Here is a 27207-nt window from a genome sequence, read left to right as displayed (position 1 = left end):
ACCAACCCTGCAGATTCTCTGAATGGGAATAACCTTACCTTGAGTCGAGTGGCAGGGGGCCTTCAGGTCTCCATCCTGGGCTTTGCTCACGGCAGCCTGAGCTGCTTCGAGAGGAGGGTTGAGAACAGTCGACACCCAGACTCCCGTCTGACACACAGACGCGTTCAAGAAAATACGGCAGGCTCATAACAGTTCTTTAAACTGCACGTTCTTTATTCACACAAAGTGGATTGTTTGAATTACTTCATTCCTGGGTGATTCACTTATTCATTTCTCACATTTATCGAGTGCTTACTGTGTGCAAAGCAACGTTAACCAGTGGCCAGACGGCCCCTCTTGCAGAGGGTGGGTGACAGACGAACGGCTCCCACGGGACCCCCCTGGAGCCACCAGGACACCCGCCGTCTGCTCTCCCCGAAGCCCGCGGGCTGCAGTCAGTAGTTTTAAACTTTGTGTTCTCAGGGAAGAGGAGCATCTGCAGGAGTGGTGGGCTGCTCCTGGACTCGCCCCCGAGGCTGACCACTGGCACGTGTCTGAGCCCGAGCCCTGGGTCACCAGCAAGGACTGCTGGTCACAGGGCAGCAGCAGGTGCGGGGCCCGCATGGAACAGAACGATGGTGGCTAATCGACAGGACTGTGGCACGGAGGAACTGCAGGGAGGGGAGTAAGGATGCTGAGACTCTCATTATGGGGGAAATACCAGTTTTATGGTACTTCTGTGCTGTTTTCTGATATACATCACACACCCCTGGACATGCACATTTTAAGAATTCAGAAATTGGATCATAGGTATCAAATAATTTAATAGCCTTCAAATGCGTATGTTTTTTCTTCAGCAGCTGCTGCTTTCTCATATTTACAGAACTTCAGGCAAACAGGTGCAGCCCCTGGGGCAGGATTAACAGATTAGAAATGAGAAGGCCCCCAAATTTTCCAACGTGGTTTTAAATTCAAGAATTTGGCATGTAATTTAACTTCTCAGTAATTTATTTCTGGTTTATCCTTTGTCAGGTGATTTTTAGAAAGGAACATATATTTGTTGATTTCTTGATCTATCTGCCACAATTAGCAATAGATCCAGTTTCCTATAATAAATTTTATAACCTTCGTTAAGTAAACCCGAGATTAAACTCACCTTTTGGAATCTTTTAAAGAAAGAAGCATCTCAAGGTAGATGAGTTTTTGTAGATTAACAAAAATAAGAGCATTAATTTTAAAATTATAACAGTCAAGAAGTGTGGGTAGCAAAATCAGTGACTTTGGACCATAAACTGAAAGACTTTTATCCTGGCATCTTGTAAACTCACTTGAAGAAATACAGGATTGGTCAATTTAAAAAGTTAGGACTGAGTTCACAGTCTACCTTGGCTTTTTCCAGATAGCTCCTCATTCTTCTCTGAGTAGCTCAAAATCCTGTCCATTTTTTTGGCAATGTGGCAGAAGTACTGAGAATCAGACATCCCGGGGAAGTAAGAGAAATGCCAGTCCCAGACGAATTTGGCCCAAGAACGCCCATGGGCCCATGTTGGGTTAGTGGCCGAGCTGTCCCAGCGGGAAGGGGAGGGCGGAGGCACAGGCGCCTGGGTTTGACCCTCGTGGGAGATGGGACCCCAGGCATAGCGTCAGCAGTGCAGGGTCTCAGTTAGAGACGAGGGTCTGCACCGGGCTTGTGCTCCACTGGGAAGAGCCGACCAGGCTGCCAACTTGTCCCTGGGACCCCTCTGTCACCAGCAGAGGTGGGCACTGGACAGGGGGCGGGGCAGAGAAATGCATGGCTGCCCCGGCACGACCCTCCCAGGCCCCCAGAGACTAGCTGGCCAGTTTGCAACCAAAGCCACGGAGCGATGGGAAAGAAACAAGTGACTTTAGGCTGCCGCCTCCATCTGGGGACGACGGCGGGGCTGCGGGGTCTCGGCCGTGGGCAGAGACCAGTGCCTCTCCTCTGTGCTTTCAGAATTGCGCCGTTCCCAGGAGCTTTGTCCTGGAGCAAGGGATCAGCAAGGACAGGAGTCTGTCCATTTTAAACCCGACTTCGCCACCACAGACCAGCCCACCCACCAGATCCCGTGCCCCTAAGGGCACCAGGCTCTGGGAGGGAGACCTTGGCCTGACCTTGGCCCCAGGTCTGCTCGGCCAGCTGGGAACCACAGACTGAGCAGCAGCCGTGTCGAAGTCAGAGTCCCTTGCTGTGCCGGGGACTCTGGAACCACACTTGTCACCCCGTCAGCCAACACCAGGGTTCCCAAGGGGGCACCGACACGGGACCCCCTGCCTTGCAGCCCTGGGCTCATTCCTCAGAGAAACGGACTCTCCACAGGGCCGTGTGCTTGAGGAGTCGGGGTCAGGCCTGAGGCTTTCAGGGCTTGAGGGGAAATCCTGGCACACCTGGCAACCGGGACAGCAGAGGGGTGGCTGAGCCCTTAAGTGGGAACAGCACATTCACCAACAGACGCAACCCAGGAGCTTCTGTCATTCACCCTGAGCTTTCCTGGCGAGGAAGCAGACAGCTCCACAGAAGCTGTCTAGTGTCAGCCGCCCGGGGCAGGGGGACCAGGGCCCTGGCATCCAGTGTATCATCACGATTCTGCACAGGCAGACTCGACGGGGGCACAGCGTCCTGGAGGGGTGGTAAAATGACAGCTGGCCAGTGGGCTAAATTCTCCAAGAGACTAGGACCAGGTGGGGTGGTTCCTCCGTGTGGCATGCCACAGAGAGCCACCCTTATCCTGGGGGCCAGGTGTGCCAGAACTCAGAGGCTGTCAGGCGGGCAGAAGTTAGGATGCTGTGTACACTGTGTCTTATGGAACATGGGGGCTGGGGCGCCCCGTAATCCCACTCATCTCCCCTCAGCAAGGTGCCCTCGGGGCACTCAGGCCAGGGCGCGCTGCCAAATGAATTTGCTGCAAACCTGGGGAGGGAAATCTTTGTTTTTAGAGCTTTTTGGGTTTCGGAATTGGGGATCAGAGGGTTGCAGGCCTGTGATTTAATCATAAAGGCTCGGGCTGGTGTGGAGAAAAGGAGGTTCTTTCATTCCCACGTGTTTGAAGTAGATGTCTGCAGAACGCAGGGCGGCAGAAGGATCTAGGTTGACGGAGGGCCCTCCGCTGGCGCAGACGTGGTGGGAGGGAGGGGGCTGCGGCTCCTGCACCCCCCCCACCCCCGTGTTTAGCTTCCTCCTGACGCCCACCCAGCTCTTCCCGGTGAAACAGGCCCAGCTTAGGTCCCCTGCAGTGTCAGTTAACGAGGACCCGACAGGTGTCGATGACATTTCGTTCTCAGGGAGCCGGGATGCCTCCTGTGGCCCCCACTCTGGACCAGACGCCAGAGGGTACTCAGCCCCCCAGATCTCCCCACTGGGCAGCCCCTTCCAGCGTTTGTGGGTTTTCCTTCAGTTTATTTATCTTCTTTAGTTTCGGGTGCCCTCTGGGGAGTGATCTGGAAGGACAGATCGATACTGAACATAAGTCAGCGGACGCTCCCGGAAGGGCAGCTGAGGCTGCAGGTGCGCTGAGTGGGCGAGCTGCGAGCGCTACTTGACTGCTCCCGGTGATGACAGCTGCATCTTGGACTCCTCCTTCCTCTCTGACATGTCCTGACACTCCCCTGCATGTGACGCGGGCCGGTTCTCGGAGGCCTGTCCTCAGTGCCCCGTGCAGCCCCAGCCTCCTCCACAAACCACAAACCAACTCCTCGGGAGCACAGCCACCCACCTAGTCCGATGTGCGTGTTCTTTTGTATTGTTTCCTTCATTTTCATACTTCGTGACTCTGCTATCAAATATCTCTTTATAAACAAACAAAAAAAATAAGGGGGGAATCAAGTATTTTAACACTAGAAACAAAGCATAAATACTGGCTTTAACTTTCCATCCCGTTGTGTAGGAAGCCCAACGTGGAGGAGCCTGAAGGTAGTAGGTTGGTGAGGGTGCGGCCCTGAATGTCGCGTGGGAGAGTACAGTTTGTCTGTACACCAGGCACCTGTTGCCTTGAACAGCATGGCCATGGCCTTTTTTGGAAAAACCCGGAGAACTTGAAGAGAACGGGCCTCGTCCTGTTCTTGCCTCAGCGCTCTCCACTGGGAGAGCAGCAGCGTGCCCATGACAAAGTGCTGCGTCCAGGCGAGATGCGGCCACCTCCCCCCAGGACTTGGGACCCGGGAGGGAGGGGGCGACGGGCTGGGGCTCGGTGCCTGCAGACTGTGCCTCCAGGGCGCGCACCGGGGCACCTGTCGGCTGGCCCCGCAGTGGGCACTGGCGGTGGCCCCCAGGACCGGCACTCAGGGCGGCCGTGCCCGCGGAGCTGCCGTCTACGCCGACCGCTGCTGTGCCCCGGCGTGGTCCACAGAGCAGCTCTGGTGCCTGCAGTGCATCTTCTTTATCAGCCGCTGGAGTTTGCTGGGGAAGTTTCTGTTCATGTAGCGGTAAAGCAGCGGCATCACAGGGCTGCTGGAGAAGGCCAACAGTCGCGACAAATCCTTGGCGAAGAGCAGTATCCCCAGGTCGTGCCCGTCCACGGGCTTCCCCCGAGCGGTGAGGAGCGTGTGCCCCAGGAGGGTCAGGTAGTGTGGCGTCCAGAGGCCAAACTGTGTGCACACGGTGGCCACCAGCAGCCTGTGCACCGAGGGGTCCAGCCTCCCTGCGTCCTGGTCGAGGGGCGTGTCCTCCTTCCGGATCCGCGAGATGAGCACGAGGGCGTAAAGCACAGCCACGGCGGGCACCAGGTACCCAATGAACACCAGGATGGCGTCGGCGGCCTCGGCGTTCTGCATCCTGGAGCACTCGACGATCCTGGCCGCCACGTGGCTGCAGATGTAGAACAGCAGGGAGGAGAAGCTGGTGAGCAGCGCCCCGCCCCAGACGAAGCCGCACACATGCCTGGTGTTGTAGACGCTGGACATGTAGGTGCGCGGCAGGGCCCGCTCGATGTAGCAGTCCAGGCAGAGCAGGGCCGTGGAGTACATGGTCACCAGTGAGCAGACGTTGAACAGCACCAGCAGCGTGACGTGGACCTCGCTGCTGAAGCCCCACAGTGCCCACCCGGAGGCCATGGGGCCCAGCAGGTGCACGGGCGCCAGGGCGCTGAGGACCAGGCCTGCCACGGCCATGTTCACGAAGTAGACATCGGGCATGGTCATGCTGCTCTGGTCGCACAGGTTCACCAGGACCAGCAGGGCGTTGTAGCCCAGGCCGACCGGGACGCCGACAACGAGGCAGAGCAGGGAGAGGACGGACAGGACCAGGTGGGAGTGCGGGCAGAGGAGCTGGTCCTCGCCCCTGCCCGTGCCGTTGAGCACGCCACAGCTCCACATGGCGCAGCCGGGCTCTGTGGGGAAAGCAGCAGAGAGTGAGTCATCTCCTCGAGCAGAACCCCCGCCTCCAAGGCCTTCGGAAATGCAGAGGGGGCACGGGACAAAGCCCCGCCCCTAGGCCAGCACAGAAGCCGTCAGGAGTGACGGCCCTCTAGAAAGGAACCTGTCCCCAGGGTGTGCACTCTGCAAGCAAAGCGGCCTTAAGTCCTGAGCTGGGCCACTTTGTGCCAGAAGGGTCACAAGGCTGTGGTCATCTTGACGGCCACGGCAAGCCCCCTGAGCCTGTTCCCAAGGAGAAGCTGAGCCGCGGCACCTCGTCCAGGACACTCGGGGAGGCTCTCCCACAGGCGCTGCGCCCCCTCCCGCATCCCAGCCAGGGTGGGCCCCAACCTGCTCGCCTCCTCGGGTTCAGGGGCTTCTCTCCACCAGAGGGGTGCTCTGCGGGCCCCTGCTGCCCTGGCCCAGGAGCCCCCCGGGGGTGCGGGTCCAGGGGAGGACCTGCCTGGCCGCCCCCCATTTCAGCCTCTTCACTCAGCAGTGGGATGAAAGGACAGACTGCCCACGAGGGCATGGCCGGTCGGCCCTCGGGCTGTAACGCACGTGCGGCCACAGGCCTTTTGGTGACAGGTAGTGACTCAGCCAAGGCCAGAGGGGCCTGTCCTGGCGGGAGGAGTGGACCTCCCCCTTGCCCAGCCACTCTGCCTGTCAGCCCCTCCACCACTGCCACTCAGGAACGCAGGCTTCCGCCAGCGAGGCTGCCAGCCCACCTTGATGCATTCCTGCCTCCCTGCATCAACCCGGACCCTGCACAGCGCGCGTGGGAACCGCATGGTCCCTCTGCCCTGCCCCCTACACCTGTGTCTGGTGGCCAGAAACCCACCTGGTCTCTCTCATACCTCCTGGGCAGCACTGGAATGCTGCACGTGAGCCCCATAAGTGGGCGTGGGTGCACACGTGTGAGCAGCCGAACCAAGCTCTGTGTGCATGACCCACAGTGTGCCGGGGTGAGTGGCAGGCGCTAAGCCAGGTGGCAGGGATCCTGCCTTCTGAGAAGGGCTGTGTGGTCCATGGGACTGGAGGCCTGGCCATCCTGTGCCGCCTGGTACCTTGGTCCTGTAGGCTGTCTCAAAGTGAAGAAATGCACCCAGACCCCTCTCAGCCTGGCAGTTCCTGGGGTGGATGAGTGGGAGATGACCTGCCCGGTGCCAGCGCTGCAACGGTGGGTGTGGGCAGGTGGCCCTGCTCCCCGTACCCCCCTCCACCGACCTTGGAGCCGCGCAGATGGAGTGGGAGACCGTGGCTGCGGCGAGTCGGTGAGACCCCGAGTGGGGCCGGGCAGGTGGGGGCGCCACGTAGGGAAGAGCAGACGTTCCTCAGAAACGTCAGTTCTTTGGAGGAAAACCTCACGTTCCAACGGCCTTGGGCTCAGCAGACCTGTGCCCAGGACGAGGAGACATCCTCGCGGCTCACACAGCCGTCTGTCTCCCAGGCTCCAGGGCGCCGTGAGGAGCCAGCCCGCCCCCGGGAGGAGGCGGAGCCAGGCCTGCAGCACCCTGCCTGGTGGGACGTGAACATGGGGAAAGGGGAACAAGCCGAGTCACCCGTCAATTCCCGACCGTCCGCGTGGCCCGCCGCCATGCTGGGTGCTGGGCTCACAGCGGTGAGGGAGGGGAGCGTCTGCCACCGCGGGGCTCGGCCAGCACGCGGGTCAGCGGCGGTGGGCAGTGACGAAGGAAACGGGGCCGGCTGCTCTGGCAGCGTCGTCAGTCACGACGGGCGGGCTGGGGCTGTGGGAATTCCCACTCCAGCGTGGACGGGAGGGACACCGTGTTTGTGGCAACGTTGTGCAACCCTAACAAGTGCCACCCGGCAGGCTTGGATGACATGCAGCAGGTGGGAAGGATGCAGGCCCTGCTGGCGAGGCGCTGGCGGCTTTGCCCACATGTGCCACCGCGTCACTCAGAAGCATGTACTCCCCCGGCGGGCACTCTGCACCCCGGAGGCTGTGTTCCAGGGACAAGGAGGGAGCACCCGGTAGGTGGTGCAATCCCGGGAGGCCGGCGGGTCCAAGCCAGCCCCCCCCCCCGGCAGGGGCTCCCTTGGGAAGCTGTGGTCTCCCCGTGAGCTGGGGAGGAGTCCTTCTCTGTCGTCCTTTAGCTGACTGAACGGCCGGTTTCCGTTCTCCTGGGTCTCCCTCCTGGTCTAATGCCGTCTCCTCCCACGGTGTGTCTGTCCGTCTGCTCAAGGCTCCTGCCTGCTGAGCTGCGGGTTTGAGGGTGACTGGGGGGTGGGAGCTGGGGCCCACGGTCGTGGGGTGCTGGTCCACCAGACCTCCTGGCCTCAAGTCCCCAGGAAACACTGTGTGTCCTTGTGGCCACAGTAGACGTTTTTCACTCCAGGGCACCCTGTCCGCACCGTGACCAGCCCGCGGCCAGATACCCCTCTGGTCTGGCCTTGCCCAGCTTGCCTCGCGTCCAAGGGCCCCTAGAGTCCGCCTGAGACGTGCCCACCCATTCTCATCTTCAAGTCTCTTCCTTACATGGGGACAGAAAGGGTGGGGGTCAGCCCCTGGACACAAGGGCACTCTGCCGTCGCCAGGACAGGCGCTCGTGTGGGGTATCTGCCAGCAAGGAAGGCCGTGTGCCCTCTGCGCCCGCCATCACAGCCCTGGCCCGGGCACCCAGAGAGACATGCTCTCGGCCCCACAACCCTGTTCTCTAGGTCCTGCCCTGTCAGTTTCCCTTTCACTTCACCGGGTAAGGGCTCGTCCTGTGTGGCGCTGGCATTGGCTTGCCCGGCGCCTCCTCCCGAGTTCCCAGCACACCGCCAGGCAGGCAGCGCCAAGCCGTGGCCCTTACCTTCACTCCACATCCCCCATGTCTCTGCCTGCACCGTGGGCCCCGTCAGGAAGCGACGCTGCAGCAGAGGCACCAGGGAGGGCCCGGGTGCTTCTCCGGAGCCCACAGCCTCCTTATCAGCAGGAGCCGGGCAGTGCGGCTTCCTGTGCGTGTGTGAGCCGTGGCGCACGCGCCGTGCCCAGTGTGGAAGCGCACCACTTGTTTTTCCTCTAGTAAATTGCTCACAAAGTCTCTGCCTGGCTTGGCAGGCTCGGCGGCCCCTCCCTATCTCTGTTTACAGCCAGTTTCAAGAAACAAGGGCTGTGCCTGGAGGGGCTGGCGCCGGGGATCAGGCATGCTCCCACCCTCCGGCTCTCCGCCCGGGGGGCACCCGCTGCTCTGTCCAGCCATGCTGGCACCTCCCTCGGCTTCCCTGCCCCATCCAGGAGCCGTGGGGCCAGTCTGGCCAAGCCTTGCCCAGTCCAGAGGCCAGTCCCCGTGCTCAGCGTGGGGGCAGGGTCAATCAGCTCCGTTTCTCCCTTGAAGAGTGCACCGAGCAGACGTTTGTCTGTGGAGATGAAGGGCAGGAAGCTGGGCCTCCCAGAGACTGCCATGGAGAGAGAGCAGTCGGGCGGCTGTCACTCGAGCACCGAGCACAGAGAGCCCTTGGACGGCCCGGCCATGGCTGAGGGCGGGCGGGCAGGCTCTGAGCATCGCCGTGCTGTGCGGCCATCAACGCGGACGGAAGGGGCCAAGCTGGCCGCGAAGCCGAGCGCTCCTCTAGGGGAGGGCTTCATCCGAGGACAGAGCTGTGGGCAGGCCCGTTTGTCCTCCAGCCGTGCCCCCCGCCCCCCCCCCCCCCAAAGGCACGGGGCCGAGGGAGCTGCTGCCTGGACTGCCAATGGCCCGCCGCGGGGGCAGCAAGGGCGCAGAAAGGGCAGCCAGCGAGCGGCCCGAGTTGGGTGAGAACTGCTGGATTCTTGGGCAGTCGTCACGCGGAATAAAATCTGTGTCGAATTTCCTTGTGCGTTCACATGTGCGTGTGTCCCTGGCTCACGCCGCCTGAGAGGAGCTGTGTGCGTGCGCATGAACCGCCCCCACATAGACGGGAGAGCGACCAACGTCAGCGCCGGGTTTCAGATGGGAAACCCACTTGAGGTTTTCTCTGCCGGCAGCTTACAAATGCAGGATTCATAAACTTTATTTCACGCGCTTGAGTTAGCTTCTGTGCGCAGTTTTCTTACATGTCAATTACAAGGACAGTTTTGATGTCAAATCCAGGTTATGAGTTAAAGGTACCAATTTTCATCCGTTTTCGGTCAGTCTGAAAGCAACACCCTTTTTTGTTCCAGCATTCTTCCTGGAGGCACCCATCTCTCCAGGGGCCACTGAGAGATGTGGGAGCAAAGGGCCCCCATCAGAGGAGCTGCTTTGTTTTGCAGACATGAGTGTCTGGCATTTTCTAAAGTGGGGAGTGTTCACTCTCGTCCATGTAAGGTTGAAGGGTGAGCAGTGTGGGAGAGAAGGAAACAGTGGGGGCAGAGGGCCAGGAGCAGATCGGTGACGTCACCCCTGCGGGGGTCATGTCACCAGGACACACAGACCTTCCGGCCCAGGTGCCTGGAGATGGGCTTGTCCGAGATGGGCAGCGCCACAGCGCTCGTCAGTCCTCCAGCCAGGCGTTTGTGGACGTGGGTCCAAGCACTCTCTCCGTGGAGCCAGTTCACTGTCGTGTGCATGGCACAGCGTGCACGGACAGGAAGCAGACGGAAGTGCTCCGAAGGCCGGAGCAGTGGCTGCACCCATGGCTCCACTTGGGGCTCGGCCTGCACCCCCCGAAGTGCCGTGCAGCTGTGGGTCTGGAGAGAGCAGGCGAGGTGGTGGCAGGAAGTGTCCCACCTGCCCGAGCCGCGAGGCAGCTGGTGAACGGCGCTCCAGTCTTGCAGCTGGTTGCCCTCATCACGGCGTGGGTGTTCCAGAGAACGTGGTAGGGGTCGTGCTGTCCTGCCCTGTCCTGTCCTGGTGCTGCTCCTGCAGGATGGCCCCTACCTGTCCTCCTGCCCCCGAGCCTTCTGTCTTGGCCACAGAGGGGCCTCTGTGGGGGCTGGTCCCATTTCCTTGAGGTCACCCCATTTCCCTTTGTGCACTCCGGTTCTGCAAGGCCAGGAACCTGGGGACAGAGACTTCCCACTTGGCCCCCTGGGGACGCGGCAGGGCCTGAGAACAATGGTTTGGCTACTTCCCTCTGGCACAGGCCTCGGCTGCTCGCCGCCTTTCCAGTTAGCCGGCTCTGCTCACTTCCTTCATGAGAATGAGGAACTTGGAACGCAGTTGGTGCAGATGCTGGTGCCAGGAGGGGCCCCCTCTGCTGAGAAGAAGCCCGGCCTGGGGCGAGGCCCTCCTGCAGAACCTCGATGGGCCAACACGGCACACGGGGCACCCCACATTCTCCCCAAATGGCAGCATTAATAATCCAAGTTTTGGGGGTCCCGTCACCTGCTGTGTCCCCTCAGTGGAAGGAGTTAGGGTCGGCGAGGAGCCCAGTGGGCCTCTCGTCCAGGCTGGCCTTAGGAACAGGTCAGTCCCGTCACCACACCCTATCCCGGGCCCCTCCTGGACACCTCCTGCTCAGAGCTGTCCACCTCTGCCTGCCTGCGCTGCCCACAGAGCTTGCCCTCTGCTCCTGGACCTGCCCTCCCCTTCCCCGTGCCCTGGAGCCCCTCCTGCCCACTTCCTCCCACCTGACCAGCCCCCTGGCGCTGCTTTGACCCACCTCTCCCATGCCTGCCTCCAGGCTCACCCCGGCTGGCGTGGCCACCTTCTTCCCGTTCTCATCTGCCGCCTCTCCCCCATGATTCCCCCGGGACTGGTACCCACTTGTGGCGTCCACCCAGGTCCTGCGTCAGTGCCCACAGCTATAGCTCGTCCACAGCCCCCTCTCCAGACCAGGCACCAGGAATGGCCCGACCTCCTGTCCTCCCCTCTCCACAGGGCTGCTCGAGTCCCTCCGTGGGTTCCCACTCCTGCCAGCCTGCTGTCTCACCTCGGTGGGGTCCTGGTTCTGCCTGGTTGGGGTCCCAGCCGCCTCCCAGGACAGCTTTTCTGAGCCAGAAACCCTTACTGACCTCACTCTACTGAGCCCAAGGAACATAGACGTGGCTGCGGGCTGACTCAGCGTGTGCCATGTCCGCAGGCAGACGGCGCAGAGTCCATCAGCTCCCTGCCTCGGGTCTCCCTGGGCAGAGATGCCGCACGTGCCCGCGAGGCCCTGGCCGCATGCGTCTGAGCTTGCTTCTGCTCTGCAGCGTGTTCTCTGAGCCCGGTCTGCAGACAGCCTTGTCCACACAGCAGGGGCACACCGGGCACAGACAGGCGTGTTCCTGCTGGGTTCCAGGGCTCCAGCAGCGGGAGTGCGCAGCCTGGTCAACTGCTCAGCCGGGAACAGGCTGGGCTGTGGCCCCGGGCCTCTGTGGAGACACAGTGATGGCCCGGCGGGAGGGAGCGGGCCCACTTCTTCGGGTGCTGAACATCTTGGCTGAGAGAGAAGAATGAGGGACCGCTGGGGTTGTCTTATCATCTTATCCTGTTTTCCTGTAAAAGGACTCATTAACCATCTTAAGGTGACTCACACGCCCTCTCTTTCTTTCTGAGGGTTGTTTGTTTGTTTTCTGATTACTCTCGTGAAGAAGAAAACCTCCACACGGGCAAGTTTGCAGTGCCCGCCCCCGGGCCAGCCCAGGCGTGTGACCAGTCCTGTTGGATGGGATAGAGCAGAGCAGGTGGTTCCAGGCCTGTGGGGCCAGCAGGGGACAGGAGAGACAACAGCGGACCAGAGCAGCTCAGCTACAGGAGGGCGCTGGACGCCACCAGGCCAGGCCTCAGAGGGCACGCTGGCCTGAGAAGCACGAGCAGAAGCAAGCACCCTGATGCAGGCGAGCCCTTCGGCAACTCAGAACCCTGCCCTGATGCCCGAGCAGCTCTTGGGGTCTCTTGCCTCTTTTCCTCCAAGCCTGGCTGCACGCACATCACAGGGCGACCTAGGGAGAGGCTTGAGGTCAAAGGTGACTTTCTCCTACAGAGGAGTCCGAGAGGACCAGGCCGTCGAGCCACTGTCCGGGGCCCGAGGCTCCTGGCCTCGCGGTTTGGAGTTTCTTCCTCGTGAGTGTGAAGTGCAGGCGCTCCGACCACTGCCTGTGGTGCCGGGGCCGCGCAGAGCCTCTGCAGGGAGCACAGCTGCGGCCAGCTCTGCAGCACAGGGGTGGCCTCGCCCTCAGAGGAGGGCTCGGCTGAGGCTCGCAAGGCCGGATCGTCCTGGTCCGAAAAGCTGGAGTCCCATTTGTGGCACTTGGCGAACGGCACTGCCATCAGGCCTCTTTGCTGGCTTGTGGGATGACCTCAGCCCACCCGGTCAGCAAGGCCTGGTGACGCAGCAGCCGCCTCTGACAGGCCTAACGAGGCTCAGCGAGAGGCCGTGGTGGTGTGGCAGTGGCTCTCTGTGCACCCACGGGGAGGGCCTACGGACGGAGCTCTTTGGGGCTCCCCGTCCCAGCCCAGTTTCTAATGACTTAGCTGCTGCAGAGCCTCGTCTCCTGGATCCTCGACTGGGGCCAGCAGTCACTCATTACAAATATGTTCTTGTGCATAAAAAGCAAAGTAGTTTTCTTCCAAGACACCCTCTGGACTCCAGCAATTATTTTTCACAAAGATGCTCTCCTCCACTTGCCAATTTCCATCCTGGGAGGGCTCTCGGCCGCCTCCCAGTGCTGCTGCATGTGCCCTCCAGCTGGGCCTCTCTGTCTCTGTGGCTCAGGAGGCTCCTCGGCAGGGTTACAGGCTCTCACGTGGATGCTGAAGACGTCTGCTCCAGGCTCACAGTGTGGAGAACTTGGAGAAGCCAGAGAGGAAACCCAGGATGCTGCCTCCAGACCTGGAGGCCCGAGAGAAGAGGCTCTCTGTGGAAGCACAGTGGGTCTGGCACTGGCCAAGCCCACCAGGCAGCTCTCCTTGCCAGCCTGGAAATCCGTGGGAGCATCTGCCCGGGTCAGATGGTTCCTTGCTCTGCCCTGGGCCCTGAGCAGGGGTTTGGCATCTCTGGTTTCTCCCTCGTTGGTGCCTGCAAGCCCCTTGGCATGCCGCCTCCTTAGGAGTTGCCCAGCAGACAGCCCTGAGGCCTGGCCAGCACGCTGAGCACCAGGTTAGCAGGCCAGAGAGTCCCTCCCTGGTCCAGGAGCAGGCACAGCACGGCCCCGCACTGCAGCACCGTGGCTGGCCATGAGTCAGCATGCCGGGCAGAAAGGGCCCTGCGGGACACAGGTTTAGGGTGGAGGCCTGCACAGGGGCAGCCAGGCCACAGGAGAGATGAGCTGACTGGAAAGCTGGCCACACAGACAGGCCACGCCTCTGCCCAGCAGCCTGAGGAGCCCTGAAAGAGCAGGAAGGCCGGGGCATCCGAGCAGCAGGCATGGCAGCTCTCCCTGGCCATCAGGAGGGGTGCTGTCCATAGCTGCTGCAGGCCTGGGCGACAGACTGGAGCAGATGGAGACAGGTGCATGGCAGCTGCCCTCCCACAGGGCTCCATGCTTGGGGACAGTGTGGCCCAGGGTTGCGGGTCACAGGACCCTGCTATGCCATGGCAGCATAACAAGACAGCACCGGCCCTCAGTTGTTTTCCTTCTTGGAGAAAGCGGCTCTGACCCCAGGCCCTGCCTTGACCCCTGGCCTAACTCATTCTGCCCCATGCGAACCTTACCGGGAACCTTAGAACTCCATAATAAACGAGGCTGCTTTTGCAAAAGCTCGCACCTGCCGGCAGCAGAGAGAACTGAATTGGTGACCACGCGAACTGGCATAAAATGCTGCAAGGAAAACTCCACGTCCCACTTAGTTTCGCGGAGTCTCCACGTGGTTAGGAATCTGGGCCCTGGAGCCGGCTGCCGGGTCGCCATCCCAGGCTTGCTCTGACCGCTGGGTGGCTCTGGTCAGGCAGGTGACTTACTATCCTACTCTCCAGCTTAGGCAAATCCTCGTGAGACTGTTGGGAGGGATCATCCAGTCACGTAAAGCACAGAAGGGTGAGCCGCCGTTAGTCCCTGTGCTGGGATGACGAGGGTGGGGATCTTTATCTTCCAAATACCGGGACCTCAGAGGAAGCTGCCATTGTGACCCTTCGCTCGGAATCCTTGACAACTGACACAGGGATGGAGGGGGCCCACGGGGAGGGGCGTGAGGACGTGAGCACCAGTCAAAGGCGAAGTGTCAGTGCTCCCGGGGAGGGGACCCCTTGCCGCGCCGTCAGATCCAGAGGCTTTGCAGAGCTTAAAGTCTTTGTGGTCGGGTTAGGGCTCTCGTACCAACGGCGGATTTCCTGGCGTTGCCCTGGTGTTAACTGGAGCAGACACACTCACTCCCCGCCTGCACCACGGCTCTCTCCGCACGGGGAACCAGCAAGGGGACGGGCTCCATGGGCCCGGCGCCTCTCGGCTCGTGGCTCGGGACACCATCGGAGACTCCTGCCCTTTCCGCCCAGCGGTTCCCGCTTTCCACTCACTGCCAGCCAGGACCACACGCCCCAGAGGCTGGCTGCTGGAAGCATTTTGAAGCAAGACGTCGGCGTCTTTCTTCCTATGCCTTTTTAGAGAGGAGCCCAAAATGGTATAAAACAGCCTGACAAAAATGAATGTCTGTAAGCAGCTAAAATGAACTTTGCTAAAATCCAGGGCTGAGGTAAAGGGTAACAGGCTGAAGTGACGAGGGAGCAGGCTGCTGGGGTGATGGGCGGGCCACACCCCTGGAATCCTGTGTGTGTGCACACGTGTGAGTGTGCACGGGCACACACAGCCGGCTGAAATGGAAAACCAGCAGAGAGGAACCCTCCCATTCCAGGGTAGCTGAACTGGTTTCACTGAAACCTTTTACTTCCTCGCCTCTGTGAATCAGGAAATTCTATCCCCTGGTGCTCAGGGCCCATCAGAGCTGGGCCTGCCACTCTCGCCCGGGATGAGGGGGACCCACTCAGGTCCACGGCTGCCTTCTCACCAGCGTCTCTGCGCACGCTGATCCCCGGCCTCAAGGGCCCTTCCTTGCTTCTCACTGACTCGGCAAACTTGAAGCACCCGTGGAGTTCTGTTTTGGGCATCGGCGCCGGGGCCCCTACCTGCGCACTGGCTCCACACCCATGCCAGTCCTGCGTGTGCTCCCCCTGCTCCACGTGTGCCCCACACCTGGCTGGCCAACTGGGGAAGGGATGCCTCAGTGACGTCAGAGGCTCTCCCTCAGGGTGAGCCCCAGAGCCCCACTGCGACGAGGAAGAGCAGAGGGCGTGAGGGGCACTCCCTCTGGCACTTCAGGGACTGGGCTGTGGGCACAGGACCGTGAGGCCCGGCAGAGCATCCTGAATGGGCACAGTCGGCCTGGTGGACATCCCGGAGGCCGCTGAGCCCCATGAGACTCACCTTCACACGAATGTGCTAGAACCATCAGAACGCTTTGCAAAGGGCTCCTGTTTGTTTCCTTTGGTAATAACGGGCAGAGGCTTTAGCTGCAATTAACATCTCGCTGGGAGGAGCCAGACGCTCCGGAAAGGCTGGTGTTTTCCTAGGTTTCTGAGTAGACAGCTTACGCACACTGATAACTATCACAGGCCCTGTGCCCTCCCGGGGGTGATAAGAGATGGGCATTATGCGGATGGGCTGTTCGGAGTTTTGTGGTGTTTGCTTTCTATGGTGCTCAACTGCAGAGCAGTGAGAGTGGAGCGGGTGCCCCCGCTCAGATTGCAGACACACAGAGTGCGTCTCTCTCCACGGAGGAGACGGGCATGTCTGCAGCTCAGGAAGGGCCGGGGGACCGAGACCCGGCAGCTGGGGCCTCGCCAGTGGGCCAGCGGGACGCCTGCACTGGGCCGGGCTTCCTATCCCTGGAAGAAGATGGGACAGGCTCTCTGTTCAGGGAGCACAGTTACTGGGGCTTTCTGTTCCCTGACTCACGTGGTCGAGGCGAGTGGCCCTCCAGGTGCACAGACCCGGCGAAAACAAACACAGGGACTCACTTAGAAATTCAAGAGCCGGCCTGAGAACAGGCCAAGTCTCCATCTCAGACTCTGGGCAGGCCTGGCACCCCTCGGGGCTCCGCACGCACCCCGGCTTTTAACTGGGTGTGCTCCTGCCTGGGTGGAGCTCAGAGCCACGCATCTAGCACCGCCCCCCGTTCCTTCCCGGGAGGAACCAGCCGGGTATTCCGTCTGTCACATCTGGTCTAAGAGGAGCAGTTGCTCCCTCGCTTTGCTGGGTTCTCATTAAAAGCTCCTGGGCACGTGTGGGAAGAAAGGGACCCAGGGTGGCCCTGCTGGGGACAGAAAGGACACCTGGCCCATCTCGCCCGGGCCCTCTGCTGCCCGAGGGGTGTTCTGTCAACACATGGAGGCTCCCAGGACTGAGCTCTGCTCCCCGGCAGCATCCCATTTTGGCATCTCAAATTAGAAATCTCCAGACTGAGTCCCCTCTGGCGTTGTGGGGACCTGGGCCCGTGAGACCCTGTGGACAGATGCAGCCCGAGCTGCCCAGTCACGTGTGTGGCTTTAGCCTTAGAGAGTTCAGGAGCCAGCAGCAAGCAAGGGGAAATAAGTGGGAAACCCTATCGAAGGAATGAGGAGCATGACTGTGTCGTGTGCCCTTGCACGGCAGCCTGATTCTCTGGGAGGTGACCCCCTCCTCCGGGGACTCGGGCCTGGTGTGCCATTCCATCGTTAAAGGCCAGGTGGCAGTTACGTTTTCAGAATTCCAAATGACAACCTAGGGGCTGCGGAGTGGAGGCAGCGTCCTCCAGGAGCTCCTTCCTCTCCCGTCCCAGAAGCAGCCTCTCCCTCTTCCTGTAAGTCACACAGGCAGACATCTTTGCAAGAATGTCGGTTTTTCCGTTATATAATAGGTATAATCGGTTTTACACCCTAACCTGAAACCCCACATGCACCCATGTTAGGTGGCTGGACCTTGCCTTTCTCTCATCAACCTGCCAGCGCTTTTGAATTACTGGGACACGAGTCCACACTGACCTCCACATTCTGTCCTCAAGCTGTGTTCCTCTGCCCTCGGGACGTTTCCATACTTTCTGGGGAGGCAGGACAACGAGGTCAGAGCACGGACCCCCAGCCAGACGCCCCTTAGCCACAGCTTCCTGCCGGTGACATGGGTCAGTGGGCTCTTGCCAAATGTGAGCCGCGGGGTTTAAAAGCCTGTCGTCTTTTTTTTTTTTGGCCCTCCTCCTGGGTTTGCAGGGCTCTGAAGCCAGCTTCTGGCCACTTTGTCATTGAATGCCTCCTCTGTGAGATGCTGAGCACAGGGGAAGGGAGTGTCGTGCTGCATGGTGAAGATAAGAGCTGGCCACGAAAGGGGGAACGGAGCCCTCCAGCGAGGATGTGTCCAGTGACGGGTGATCAAATACGAAATTACCCTGAGGCTCTCGAGTCTGCACCCCAAAGACTGGTGGATCACCACTCTGGGGCAGTGCCCAGCTAGAGAACCGACTTAACAAGTTCGTGATGGTAACTTGAGTTGGGTTTCTTGTCGCTGGCAGACAGGTGTTTCTGAGGCTGGGAGCCCTGCCTTCCTCGGAAGCTGTGAAGGAGCCTGTCCATGCCCAGGGGGTTTTACGCTTTATCAAGCGTCCATACAGTTAACCACAGACTTAGTATGTCCATTTAGATGTAGTTCCAGAACTTACTGAGAATTTCATAATCCTAAAAGGGGAGGGAAGCTATAACCGTGGTGCCCAGGAGAACACGAGCATCCGACGTGTCAACCAACCTGCTGTTCAGCCTGCTACGCGGGCAGCACATCGCAGCTGCCCCCGACAGGTTAATGACCGCGGGGCGGCGGCCTGGCCTGGCTGCCCTGCCGGGCGCGGCGCGGCCCGAGGTGGCCCTACACGGGGACAGCGCCACGCACGGGGGACAGCGGACCCCAGGGGGACAGCACCCCCCACCCTGCACGGAGGACAGCGCTGCGCACCGGGGTGGCGCCCCCCACCCCCAGGGGACAGTGCCACCCCCAGGGGACAGCGCCAGGGCGGGGCCGAGGGACCCGAGAGCCCGAGTGTGCCCGGCCGACCCGACCCCAGCCCCGCGCCCACTCACCGCTCGCTGGGCCGCGGGCCGCGCTGTCGCCGCGGGGCGGGCGGCTCGGGCTCCGGGGACGCGGCGGGCTCACGGCGCGCGCCGCGCGGGGCCTGTGTACACACGTGACCGCCGCCCGCGGGGCCCCGCCCGTCCGTCCGCGGGGCCCCACCCCCGGCCGCTGGCCCCGCCCCCCGGTGGCTGGCGCGCTGGGACCCGGGGTCAGCGCGGGCAGCACCAGGCTCTGCGCCCGGGCTCTGCTGGGGCCGGTCGTGCTGAGTCAGAGCGCGCTGCAATCTGCGGGGCGCAGAGCCCCCCCCCCCGCCCCCCGGGTTGTAATCTAGGCCTTCCAGGTGCACCTGCTGCGCTCCCCAAAGTGTGGTGGCCGCGTCCCGATTCCCCGCCGCTTCCTCGTTTTAGGAATTTCTTTGTAAACTGAGCTGGCCGCAGGAACCTGCTTAAAGAGACAGCGCGTTGTTTGCAGCCTGCTTGATTTTTGTTGTTACTGTTCTAATAAAATGTTGGGGAAGTTTAAAGAACAAGGCCGTTCGCTCTGTCATTCTTGTGGTGTGATGGTAGCCCTAGCAGCACGTTCTGGCCCAGGAGCTAAGAACATTTCCTTCTGCAGATGGAAGTATGCAGGTGGCAGAATTTAATGCAGATTGGCTGTGTGACCAGGGTTGAATGGATCAGCAGTAATGAGGACAGCAGCCACAGCTGACCTGAGCCTTGTGGTGCTCCCTGCCGTGCTCAGGGCTTCTCTGTGGGTCATCCTGCCTGACAGCATAGCTTCCTGACCACGGACTGGAGAAGGAAGTTGGGGGTCAACTGGGGGACCAGACTCCCTATGGTTGAAGGGCAAGGCAGAGTCACTCTCTGTCCAGGTCGTTTGTAGACCCCTCGGACCCCCCTACACCTCCTTGGCCCTGGTGTCGAGACCTTAGCTTGCTCCTCAGTCCAACACCGGGTCAGCATCACAGTGGGCTTCCCGCAATGGCTCATCTGCGCTGAGCCAAGATCAGTCGTAGGTCGCCAGCACTGACGTCTAACAGCCAGAGCCAGGGAGGACTTACTGTGTGCCGGCTTCTGTTAGGCTCTCAGAACAACTCTCGAGGGATATACTCCCACGTCTCACCAAATCTAAGGCGCCGTTAATGCTCCGGACACCGCTATTTTATGGACCGCTAAAAACAAAACAGTCTGCCAATTATGTTCTGACACTCTCCGTTTTAAGAAGCATCCTGACTTTAGAGATGTTAAAAGGAGAGAGGAACTATGTCTAATTATCGATGAAATACCATATTCTCTTGGTTTTAAATTTTATTGAGGCTCAGAAAACTTAAGCAACTTATCCAAGGTCACACAGCAGATAGTGGAACTAGGGTTTGAACCTGGGTGGTCTTTGGATTTCTAGATGAGGGTCTGGGACCTTGGGTTCTCCTAGCAATCTGCCAAGTAAGTGTTGTTACCTCCTTTGCGTGAATGGCCTCAGACGCCAGAATTCCTGGCCGGAGTGCCTGGAATGCCAGGCTTAACGACGTCTGCCCACAGGGTGCTCTGCGGCCAGAGAGCTGCTGTTTATAACTGGGGAGAGCCAGCCTCTCAGCTCCATCTAAACCACTTAGCCCTCAGCTCGCCACACTGCCTTATCTGCAAAGAAAGACTTTCTCTGCCGCGCAAACAGGATTCCGGAGAAGGGCAGAGCACCCGTGTGTGTCAGGGAGACCACCCCCCAGCTGAGGCAAGCTCGGCACCTTATAGCTGGGGACAGGGAACGTGACGTGCTGCAGAGGCTGCCACGTTGCACCTTGCTGCTAGCTGCCCCCAGCTGTTCAGGCCAACTCCTGTGCGAGACCCAGATGTCTGCAGGGACAGCTCCACCGTCCCGGGCAGACCGCGTCATGGTCTAGTGTCGATTTCTGAAAACCAGGTGGGTTTGGGCTCCCCTGCGTCGCTGGTGCCTTTGTTGTGCGCCGCGCTCTGCAGCAAAGGGACACTCCAGCCCAGTTCTCCGCTGAGCTTACGAGATGCCTCCACACGGATTATGGAAACATCACAGGCGCCCTTTGCTTACCGCAGTCTTGAGACTTGGCAAGTCTTCCTGGTTCTTCTGGAGTGGCAGTTGATAAGATCAGCCACATTCCACACCAGAGGGACTCCGGGCTGTTGGTCAGGCTGCTGGTCAGGGAACTTGAGAGCAGCCTGCTGGCCAGGGTCTGTTTGCACTGGGTCTTCCTCTCAGGGCTGGGTGGGGAGGGAGACAGGGTTACAGCCGCCCCAGCTGAGAAGGCAGGCTGATCTTCCTTTTGAAGATGTGCCTTCTTTTAGTAATTATGCCCCATAGGGTACGTTTGATCCTATGTGACGTGTTGATCAGGGACAAAGAACCTTTCAAACTATTAGTCCTTCTGAGTGTGGTTTATGAGAGGTTACACGTTCCAACCTCTGTGTGGCTGTGTTAACGTAACAGCGTTGTTCAGGGACGCGGTAAACTGTAGTAGGCTTTGAGAAGGAAGCTCAGAGGGCTTGCTGGGAAACTGAGTCTCACCCTGCAGAAGCCACTGGGCACACGGACAGCGTGTGGCTGATGTCTCGGCCGTCGGTTCAGAGCTGGGTCCATGGTTTCTGCATGGTCATCACAGGTCATTGCCCTTGTCAGGAAAATTGCCTCATGGCCCCCTCCCTCCCTCCCCCGCACAGTCTGTTCCTCCTTCCTGAATTCCGTCCCGTGCGGCATCTGCCAGGACCTTTTCTGTCCTCTGGAAGCAGATCTCCCTTCCGGTTAGTGACATGGGAAGCGCCCTGGGTGGGTGTCTGAGCGTGTACCTAGTCTTCTGGCCCAATGATGATCAAAGTGTCGTTTTTAGCTGGTGCCCGTGAATGCTGTGCAGACCCTGGCACGTGGGGGCCACTCGCAGACTGGGGTGCAGTGGGCAACAACCAGCTGTCTGCTGACTGCCGCCCCCTCCGTCCGGCCCGAGCAGCGCCCTTCTTTGGTGTGGCTGAGCTGAAGCGTATGAGACTGGTGGCTGTCTCTTGAGGACCTGCTCTGACCTGGCCAGGGGGAGACAGGCAGTGAGCAGGTGCTCTGACCCTCACGGAGAGCACCACAGACACCGGGAGCAGCATGGGGTGTGGGTGGGAACAGGCTGGACTGTGGGACCGGACCAGAGGGGGGCCACCAAGGCCCAGAGAGATGGTGTCAACTCTCCCTGCCCACGGCTTCGGTGATGCTGGGAGCCCTGGTCCCTCCTGTTGTCTCTCCCAGTGCCCTTTCTAGCCTGAGAGGTTGACCGGCACTCCACACGCCCATGGCCCTGGCATGGCCCAAGCTCATGCTGCTTGGGTCTGGAAAACCCAGCCCTCCCAAGAGCTGGTGGGACAGCCGGTGGCAGCTGGGCGACGGGGAGCAGGAGGGCCATCTTTCTGGCTCACAGACGTCCGTACACGGCCCGCCAGCGGCCTACCCTGTGACCAAATTCCCAGCAGACCGGGACTCAGGATGGGGGCCATGAGGACCCTTTTAAAGAGAAGCTGGCTGTCTCTCCTTGATGACCAAGTTGGGAGCAAGGACACTGTCTCCCGTGAGCATGCTCTTTGGGGAGGGGTCCAGCTCTCCGCTCGGGACTGGGACCCCTGGATGCCAAGTGGCCACCCTGCCAGCCTCGCTGTCCTCTCGTCCCAAACCCCAGAGGAGCCTGTCTTCTCCGCCTGCCCTGGCTTTCCCCACAGCCACTCGCGATAGGAAACACTCCAGCCAGGAGTCCCGGGGCGAAGGGGCGGCAGGTCCTTTATGGGAACAGTGTGGATGCAAGGGAGACACGCGGGGGCCGTGTGCACACAGTGCGCTGGGAGAGGAGCCTGGGGCCTCTGGGAGCTCGCTCCTGGGGGCTGTCAGCAGGGTGGGAAGGGTGTGGGCATTGGGGTGGGGGGTGCCCCTCTATCTCTTCGTGAAAGTGGGAGGGAAATCTCAGGGAATGGTGGGTTAGCCTGTGATCTTTCTGACTACGCTTAATTGCAGCTCCAGCTACTCAGCCATGTGTCTGCTCTATCTAAGCCAGACGTGGCCGTACGGTGCCGACCATGCCCCTCGCCCTCTTGCTCTCGTGCGTCGCAGGGGTTGAGGCTGAACAGGCGCCCTGGAGAATGCGCTCACGGGCCAGCGGGACACCCCGCACTGGCCTTGTGCTGCTGTCTCTGAAGCACACCTGGTGGTCCTCACCGTGCGATGCCTTCGCTTAAGCAGAGCTCCCAGTGGCCACGAGGCGTCCTTCAGAGCGGTCAGGCGGGCTCCTCGGATCCAGAGCGCGGGGCGCTGGGGCAGCGTCGGCTCTCCACGGAAGCTTCCTCGGCTCCACTTTGCAGATGGGGAAACTGAGACCCCGGGAGACGAAATACCTACCCAGGGTCACGCAGCTGTCACGTGGTGGGACCCAGATTTGTACTGGGGTCAGAGCACTTTGGTGGGCCCCTCATGCCCCCGATCTGAAGGTGAAGGGACCCGTCAGTGCGTCTGCTGTGCTGCTGTCTCTGTGCGGCCCGCCCTGTGGACCTCAGGGGGTTCCCCCAACCCCTCACACTGTTATAGGGGCAGGTATCTCTCATGGCCCTCTGAGTGGTGGTGGAGAGGGAAGAATTGCAGTGGTCACAAGGGGCACTTTCCGTAGGTCTGTTTTTTAGAAGCTGGATCTTTTTATTTATTAACTTTTTTTTTTGCTGAGGAAGATTTGCCCTGAGCTAACATCTGTGCCCATCTTCCTCTATTTTGTATGTGAGCCACCATAGCATGGCCACTGACAGACGAGTGGTGTAGGTCCACACCCGGGAGCCAAACCCTGGCCGCCAAAGCAGAGCATGCCGAAGTTAACCACTAGGCCAGCAGGGCCGCCCTAAAGGCTGGATCTTGAGCTCACAGCTGAAAAAATGGCAGGAGTTTGGTCATGGGGGGCCTTGGCGAGCTGCTCCCCGAATTGGGGGGCCAGCAGTAACACGCAGCCCAGCAGGCCCCTCCCAAGGAGTCGAGTGAACACGTCCCTGAAGTCGGAGGACAGCTGAACATTTCACTGGACTCATTGGATCAAACTCTTCTGCCCCATTTTTAGACTGGAAGAACTCACAGTCCAGCTTCCAGACAATACCGTCAGTAACCACGTCCCGTTACTTAGGAAGCTGTTCTGCTGTGGTCGTGTGTGTGTGTGTGTGTGTGTGCACGCGTGCGCAGAATATATAAGAAAGCTCTGCGCTGAAGTGTTTGGAGCACGTGCTGAAGCAATGATAGGGTATCTGGGGCTGGCTTTGAAGTCACCGGAGGAGAGGGTGGGAGGGATAGATGGGCCCCACTGCTGAACACGGGGCTGCATTAGACTCTTCCACTCTTGTGTATGTTGGAAATTTCCCATAATAACAGAGGGAGAAGACAAGCGCGAGGGAATGGAAGAGAGAGGGCGACTCCTCGAGGCACGGTCAGACCCGAGTGCGAGTCCCGGTCCCACGTCGTTCCTCGCTCCGCAGCCCGGGCAGACTCCCCCCTCCATAGACCCCCACATGTCACTGGGAGCCATCATGGGGTTCAGAGAGCCGAGGGCAGCGCCTGGCTCCTGCTGGGAGAGGTGCATCTTCGTTGCAGACGTGGCCACATCCTCCACCTCCTGGTGCCGGCAGAGGGAACTCGCTTTTCCCTCTTTGACTCGTTTGAAACCCGGCGCCCAGCATATCCCCGGTAGGTTGGCAGAGTCACCTCTTTGTCCGCTGCCCTGACGTGCTCAGCGCCCTCGTCCAGGGCAGAAGCCCATCGGCTTCCAGATCCAGTGCCGCGGCCAACAGTTGAGACCTCAGACGTGCGACTCAGCACGGATGCCTCAGAACCGTGGTTAGGGAGGGGAAGAGCAAGGATCTTTATTCTGGGAGTTTATTTTTTCTCTTTCCCAACCTTTAATCAACATCAAGAATAGTGCACGCGGACGTGCTTCCTCGCCGGAGTGGAAGGAGTGCGCATCCCGAAGTTCACTTTAAACAGCTGGCACTGGGCATCTGGACTTCAGCTGCTCATCCAGGAGTTTGCCGGTCCCTGTGCGATAGGACGTGGCTGCTGTCTTTTGCCCGAGAAGCAGGAAGCGCTGAAGCTAGAAGGGTGGCCATCTCCACAACAGAGGACCCCAGTGTCCAGATCTGGCCCAGCCGCGTGGGGAGGACAGTTCCCAATGTGCCAATGTGCTGACGGAGGCTTCCGGGGAGGCAGGGGGTGGGGGGGGGTTTGTCTGGTTGGCCCAATGCAGCCTGTCGGAATGAAGGCAGGGGAAGGGTACTCCCAGGCTTGCTGCACAGAAAAACGTGGGCTCGGGGCCCAGGGCTGGGTGCTGGGCATTCGTGCAGGCCTGGAGCCAGGTAAGGGCTGAGCTAGACAGGTGGACCTGCCCCCATCCCCCAACCCCTCCGGTGGCCTTACTGCATCTGCCTTGAGTGTGGGGCTGTCACCAAGATATGCCTCTGAGCCACGCCCCCGCCCCCTGTTGCACAGCCCCCCGACTGGAGGCACAAAAGTTGTTTCTTAGGTTGGCTTTCTGTTCTCTTTTTTTTTTTTTAACTTTTTGTTTTTAAATCATTACAGATTCCCAGGAAGTTGCAAAAATAGCACAAAGAGGTCCCTTGTACCCTTCACCCACTTTTCGCCGGTGGTTACATTTTACGTAACTCTGGGACAAAAGCAAAACCAGGGGAACTGTCCTTGGCATTGGCCCAGAGTGCGTGTGTGGCTCTGTGTCAGTTTATCCCACATGTGGAGATGTGGGGCCACCACGACCACAACCATGTGCTCAGACGTAGGACGGCTCCTCCAGCACGGAGCTCGCCCTCGCGGTGTCTCCACTCCCCTCCCTCGTCCTGGCAGCCACTGATCTGCTCTGATTGTGTCCTTTTGAGGGTGTCGTGTAAATGGAATCCTGCAGTGTGGATCCCTGGGCTTGGCCCTTTTCATTCTTCCTGATGCCCTGGGACCCGCCGAGCTCTCGTGTGCGTCAGCAGTCCGTTCCTCCTTATCGCCCTCAGGATTCCACGCTATGGAGGCGCCTGAGTGTGCTTGATGATTCACCAATTTAGGTCATTTTGTTGTGTCCGGGTTTTGGCTATTACAAATAAAGCTGCCGCACAACTGTGCACAGGTTTTTGCGTGGACACAAGTTTTCACGTCTTGACTCCTGGGTCACATGGTCCCTGCATGTTTAGCTTTTTAAGAGACAACCAAGCTGTTCTCCAGGGTGGCTGTCCTGTGTTGCAACCCCCACCACGGGGGGCCCACGTTCCCAGCCTTCTCGCCAGCACCGAGTGTTGTCACTGTTGTCGGCTCTTCCCCGGGGCCCGGCAATGCCAAGCATCTTCTCCTGGACTTCTTTGCCATCCATGCGTCTTCTCTGATGAAATGTCTCTTTCCCACTTTCTAATGGGGTGGTTTGTTTTTTACTGCTGAGTGTTGAGAGTTCCTTATACATTCTCGACATGAGACTTCTCTTCCATACGGGGTTTGTAAATATTGTGTCCCAGTCCACAGCTTGTCTTTATGTCCTCTTAACAAGGCCGTTCACAGAGCTAGAGGTTTTTCAGTCATGATGAAGTCTGGTTTATTGACTGTTTATTTATTTAATGGATCTGCTTTAGGTGTCATGTTTAAGAACTCGTCACTAGTTCCTAGGTCCCAGAGATTCTCTCCTATGTTTTCCTCTAAAAGTTTTATGGTTTTACATTTGACATTTAAATCTGTGATCCATTTGAGTTCATCTTTGTGAGGTTTATGTCAAGTTTTTTAAAACAGTCTTTATTTTTCGAGCTGTTTTAGGTTCACAGCAAAATTGAGCGAAGGAACAAAGATTTCCCATATGCCCCCTGCCCCCTCACACACACAGCCTCCTCCACTGTCGGCACCCCCATCTGATGGTACGTTTGTCACCACTGATGAACCTACACGGACACGTCATCATCACCCAGAGTCCACCGTCCACATTAGGGTTCGCTCTCGGTGTTGTGCGTCCTGTGGGTTTGGACAAATGTACGATGACGTGTGTCCGCTATTATGGTCCCCCCCAGAGTAGTTTCACTGCCCTCAAAGCCCCCTGGGCTCACCTGTTCATCTCTCCCTCCTCCCCACCGGCAACCGCTCCTCTGTTTACTGTCTCCATAGCTTGGCCTTTTCCAGAATGTCACCGAGTTGGAATCCTACAGACGGAGCCTTTTCAAAATTGGCTTCTGTCACTTAATGATATGCGTTTAAGGTTCCTCCAGGTCTTTTCCTGGCTCGATAGCTCCTTTCTTTTTCGCTCTGAATCCTGTTCCATTGTCTGGATGGACCACAGTTTATTTATCCGTCATCTCCTGAAGGACATCTCGGTCCCTTCCAGGTCTCGGCAGTCGTGAATAAAGCTGCCGTAAACCCCCGTTTGCAGGTTTCTGTGGGGACCGACGTTTTCAGCTCCTCTGGGTAAATACCAAGGAGCGCCATGGCTGGGTCGTGTGGTAAGAGTGTGTTTAGTTTTGTGAGAAACCCCCAAACTGTCTTCCAAGGTGGCTGCTCCGTTCTGCGCTCCCCCCAGTGACGGATGAGAGGGGCTGGTGCCCCCAGCCTCGCAGCGCCTGGTGCTGTCTGGGCTCTGGGTTTTGGCCACTCTGACAGGTGTGTGGTGGCATCTCGTTTTAATTTGCGGTTCCTAATGACATGATATTGAGCGTTTTTCGTATGTTTATTTGCATCTGTCTATCTTCTTTGGCTCCAGGTTTATTTTTTTTGCCTGTGGACATCCTGTTGCTCCAGCAACGTTTGTTGACAGGACTCACTTTCCTCCACCGAATTGCTTTCACACCTTTGTCAAACTCAGATTGCTAACATGGGGCAATTTCGGGGTTCTCTATTCTTCTCTACTCATACGTGTGCCTCTCCGCCAATGCCACACTGTCTTGGTTACTGTAGCTACA

The 27207-nt window shown here is 59.3% G+C and overlaps 2 protein-coding genes across 4 annotated transcripts in view; one reads left to right on the top strand and one right to left on the bottom strand.

The window, feature by feature from the left end:
• The window catches only part of C7H7orf50 (chromosome 7 C7orf50 homolog), a 148345-nt gene that overhangs the window by 84283 nt on the left and 36855 nt on the right, over positions 1-27207 (top strand). The window lies entirely within an intron of this gene.
• Positions 192-18387, bottom strand: GPR146 (G protein-coupled receptor 146). 2 transcript variants are annotated; one of them, XM_046665786.1, is made up of 2 exons: positions 18271-18387; positions 192-5321 (listed from the first exon to the last, which is right to left on the bottom strand). In XM_046665786.1, the coding sequence occupies exon 2, from the start codon at positions 5305-5307 to the stop codon at positions 4306-4308; it is 1002 nt and encodes a 333-aa protein (XP_046521742.1). In that variant the 5' UTR covers positions 5308-5321; positions 18271-18387; the 3' UTR covers positions 192-4305. The 2 variants fall into 2 exon arrangements, with proteins under 2 accessions (XP_046521742.1, XP_046521741.1); XM_046665785.1 differs by lacking the exon at positions 18271-18387 and adding an exon at positions 8166-8988.

The sequence above is a fragment of the Equus quagga genome, chromosome 7, assembly GCF_021613505.1.
Source record: "Equus quagga isolate Etosha38 chromosome 7, UCLA_HA_Equagga_1.0, whole genome shotgun sequence".
NCBI classification, from domain to species: domain Eukaryota; kingdom Metazoa; phylum Chordata; class Mammalia; order Perissodactyla; family Equidae; genus Equus; species Equus quagga.
The sequence above is the reverse complement of the archived record's forward strand: the minus strand, read 5'-3'. Positions and strand labels throughout refer to the sequence as shown.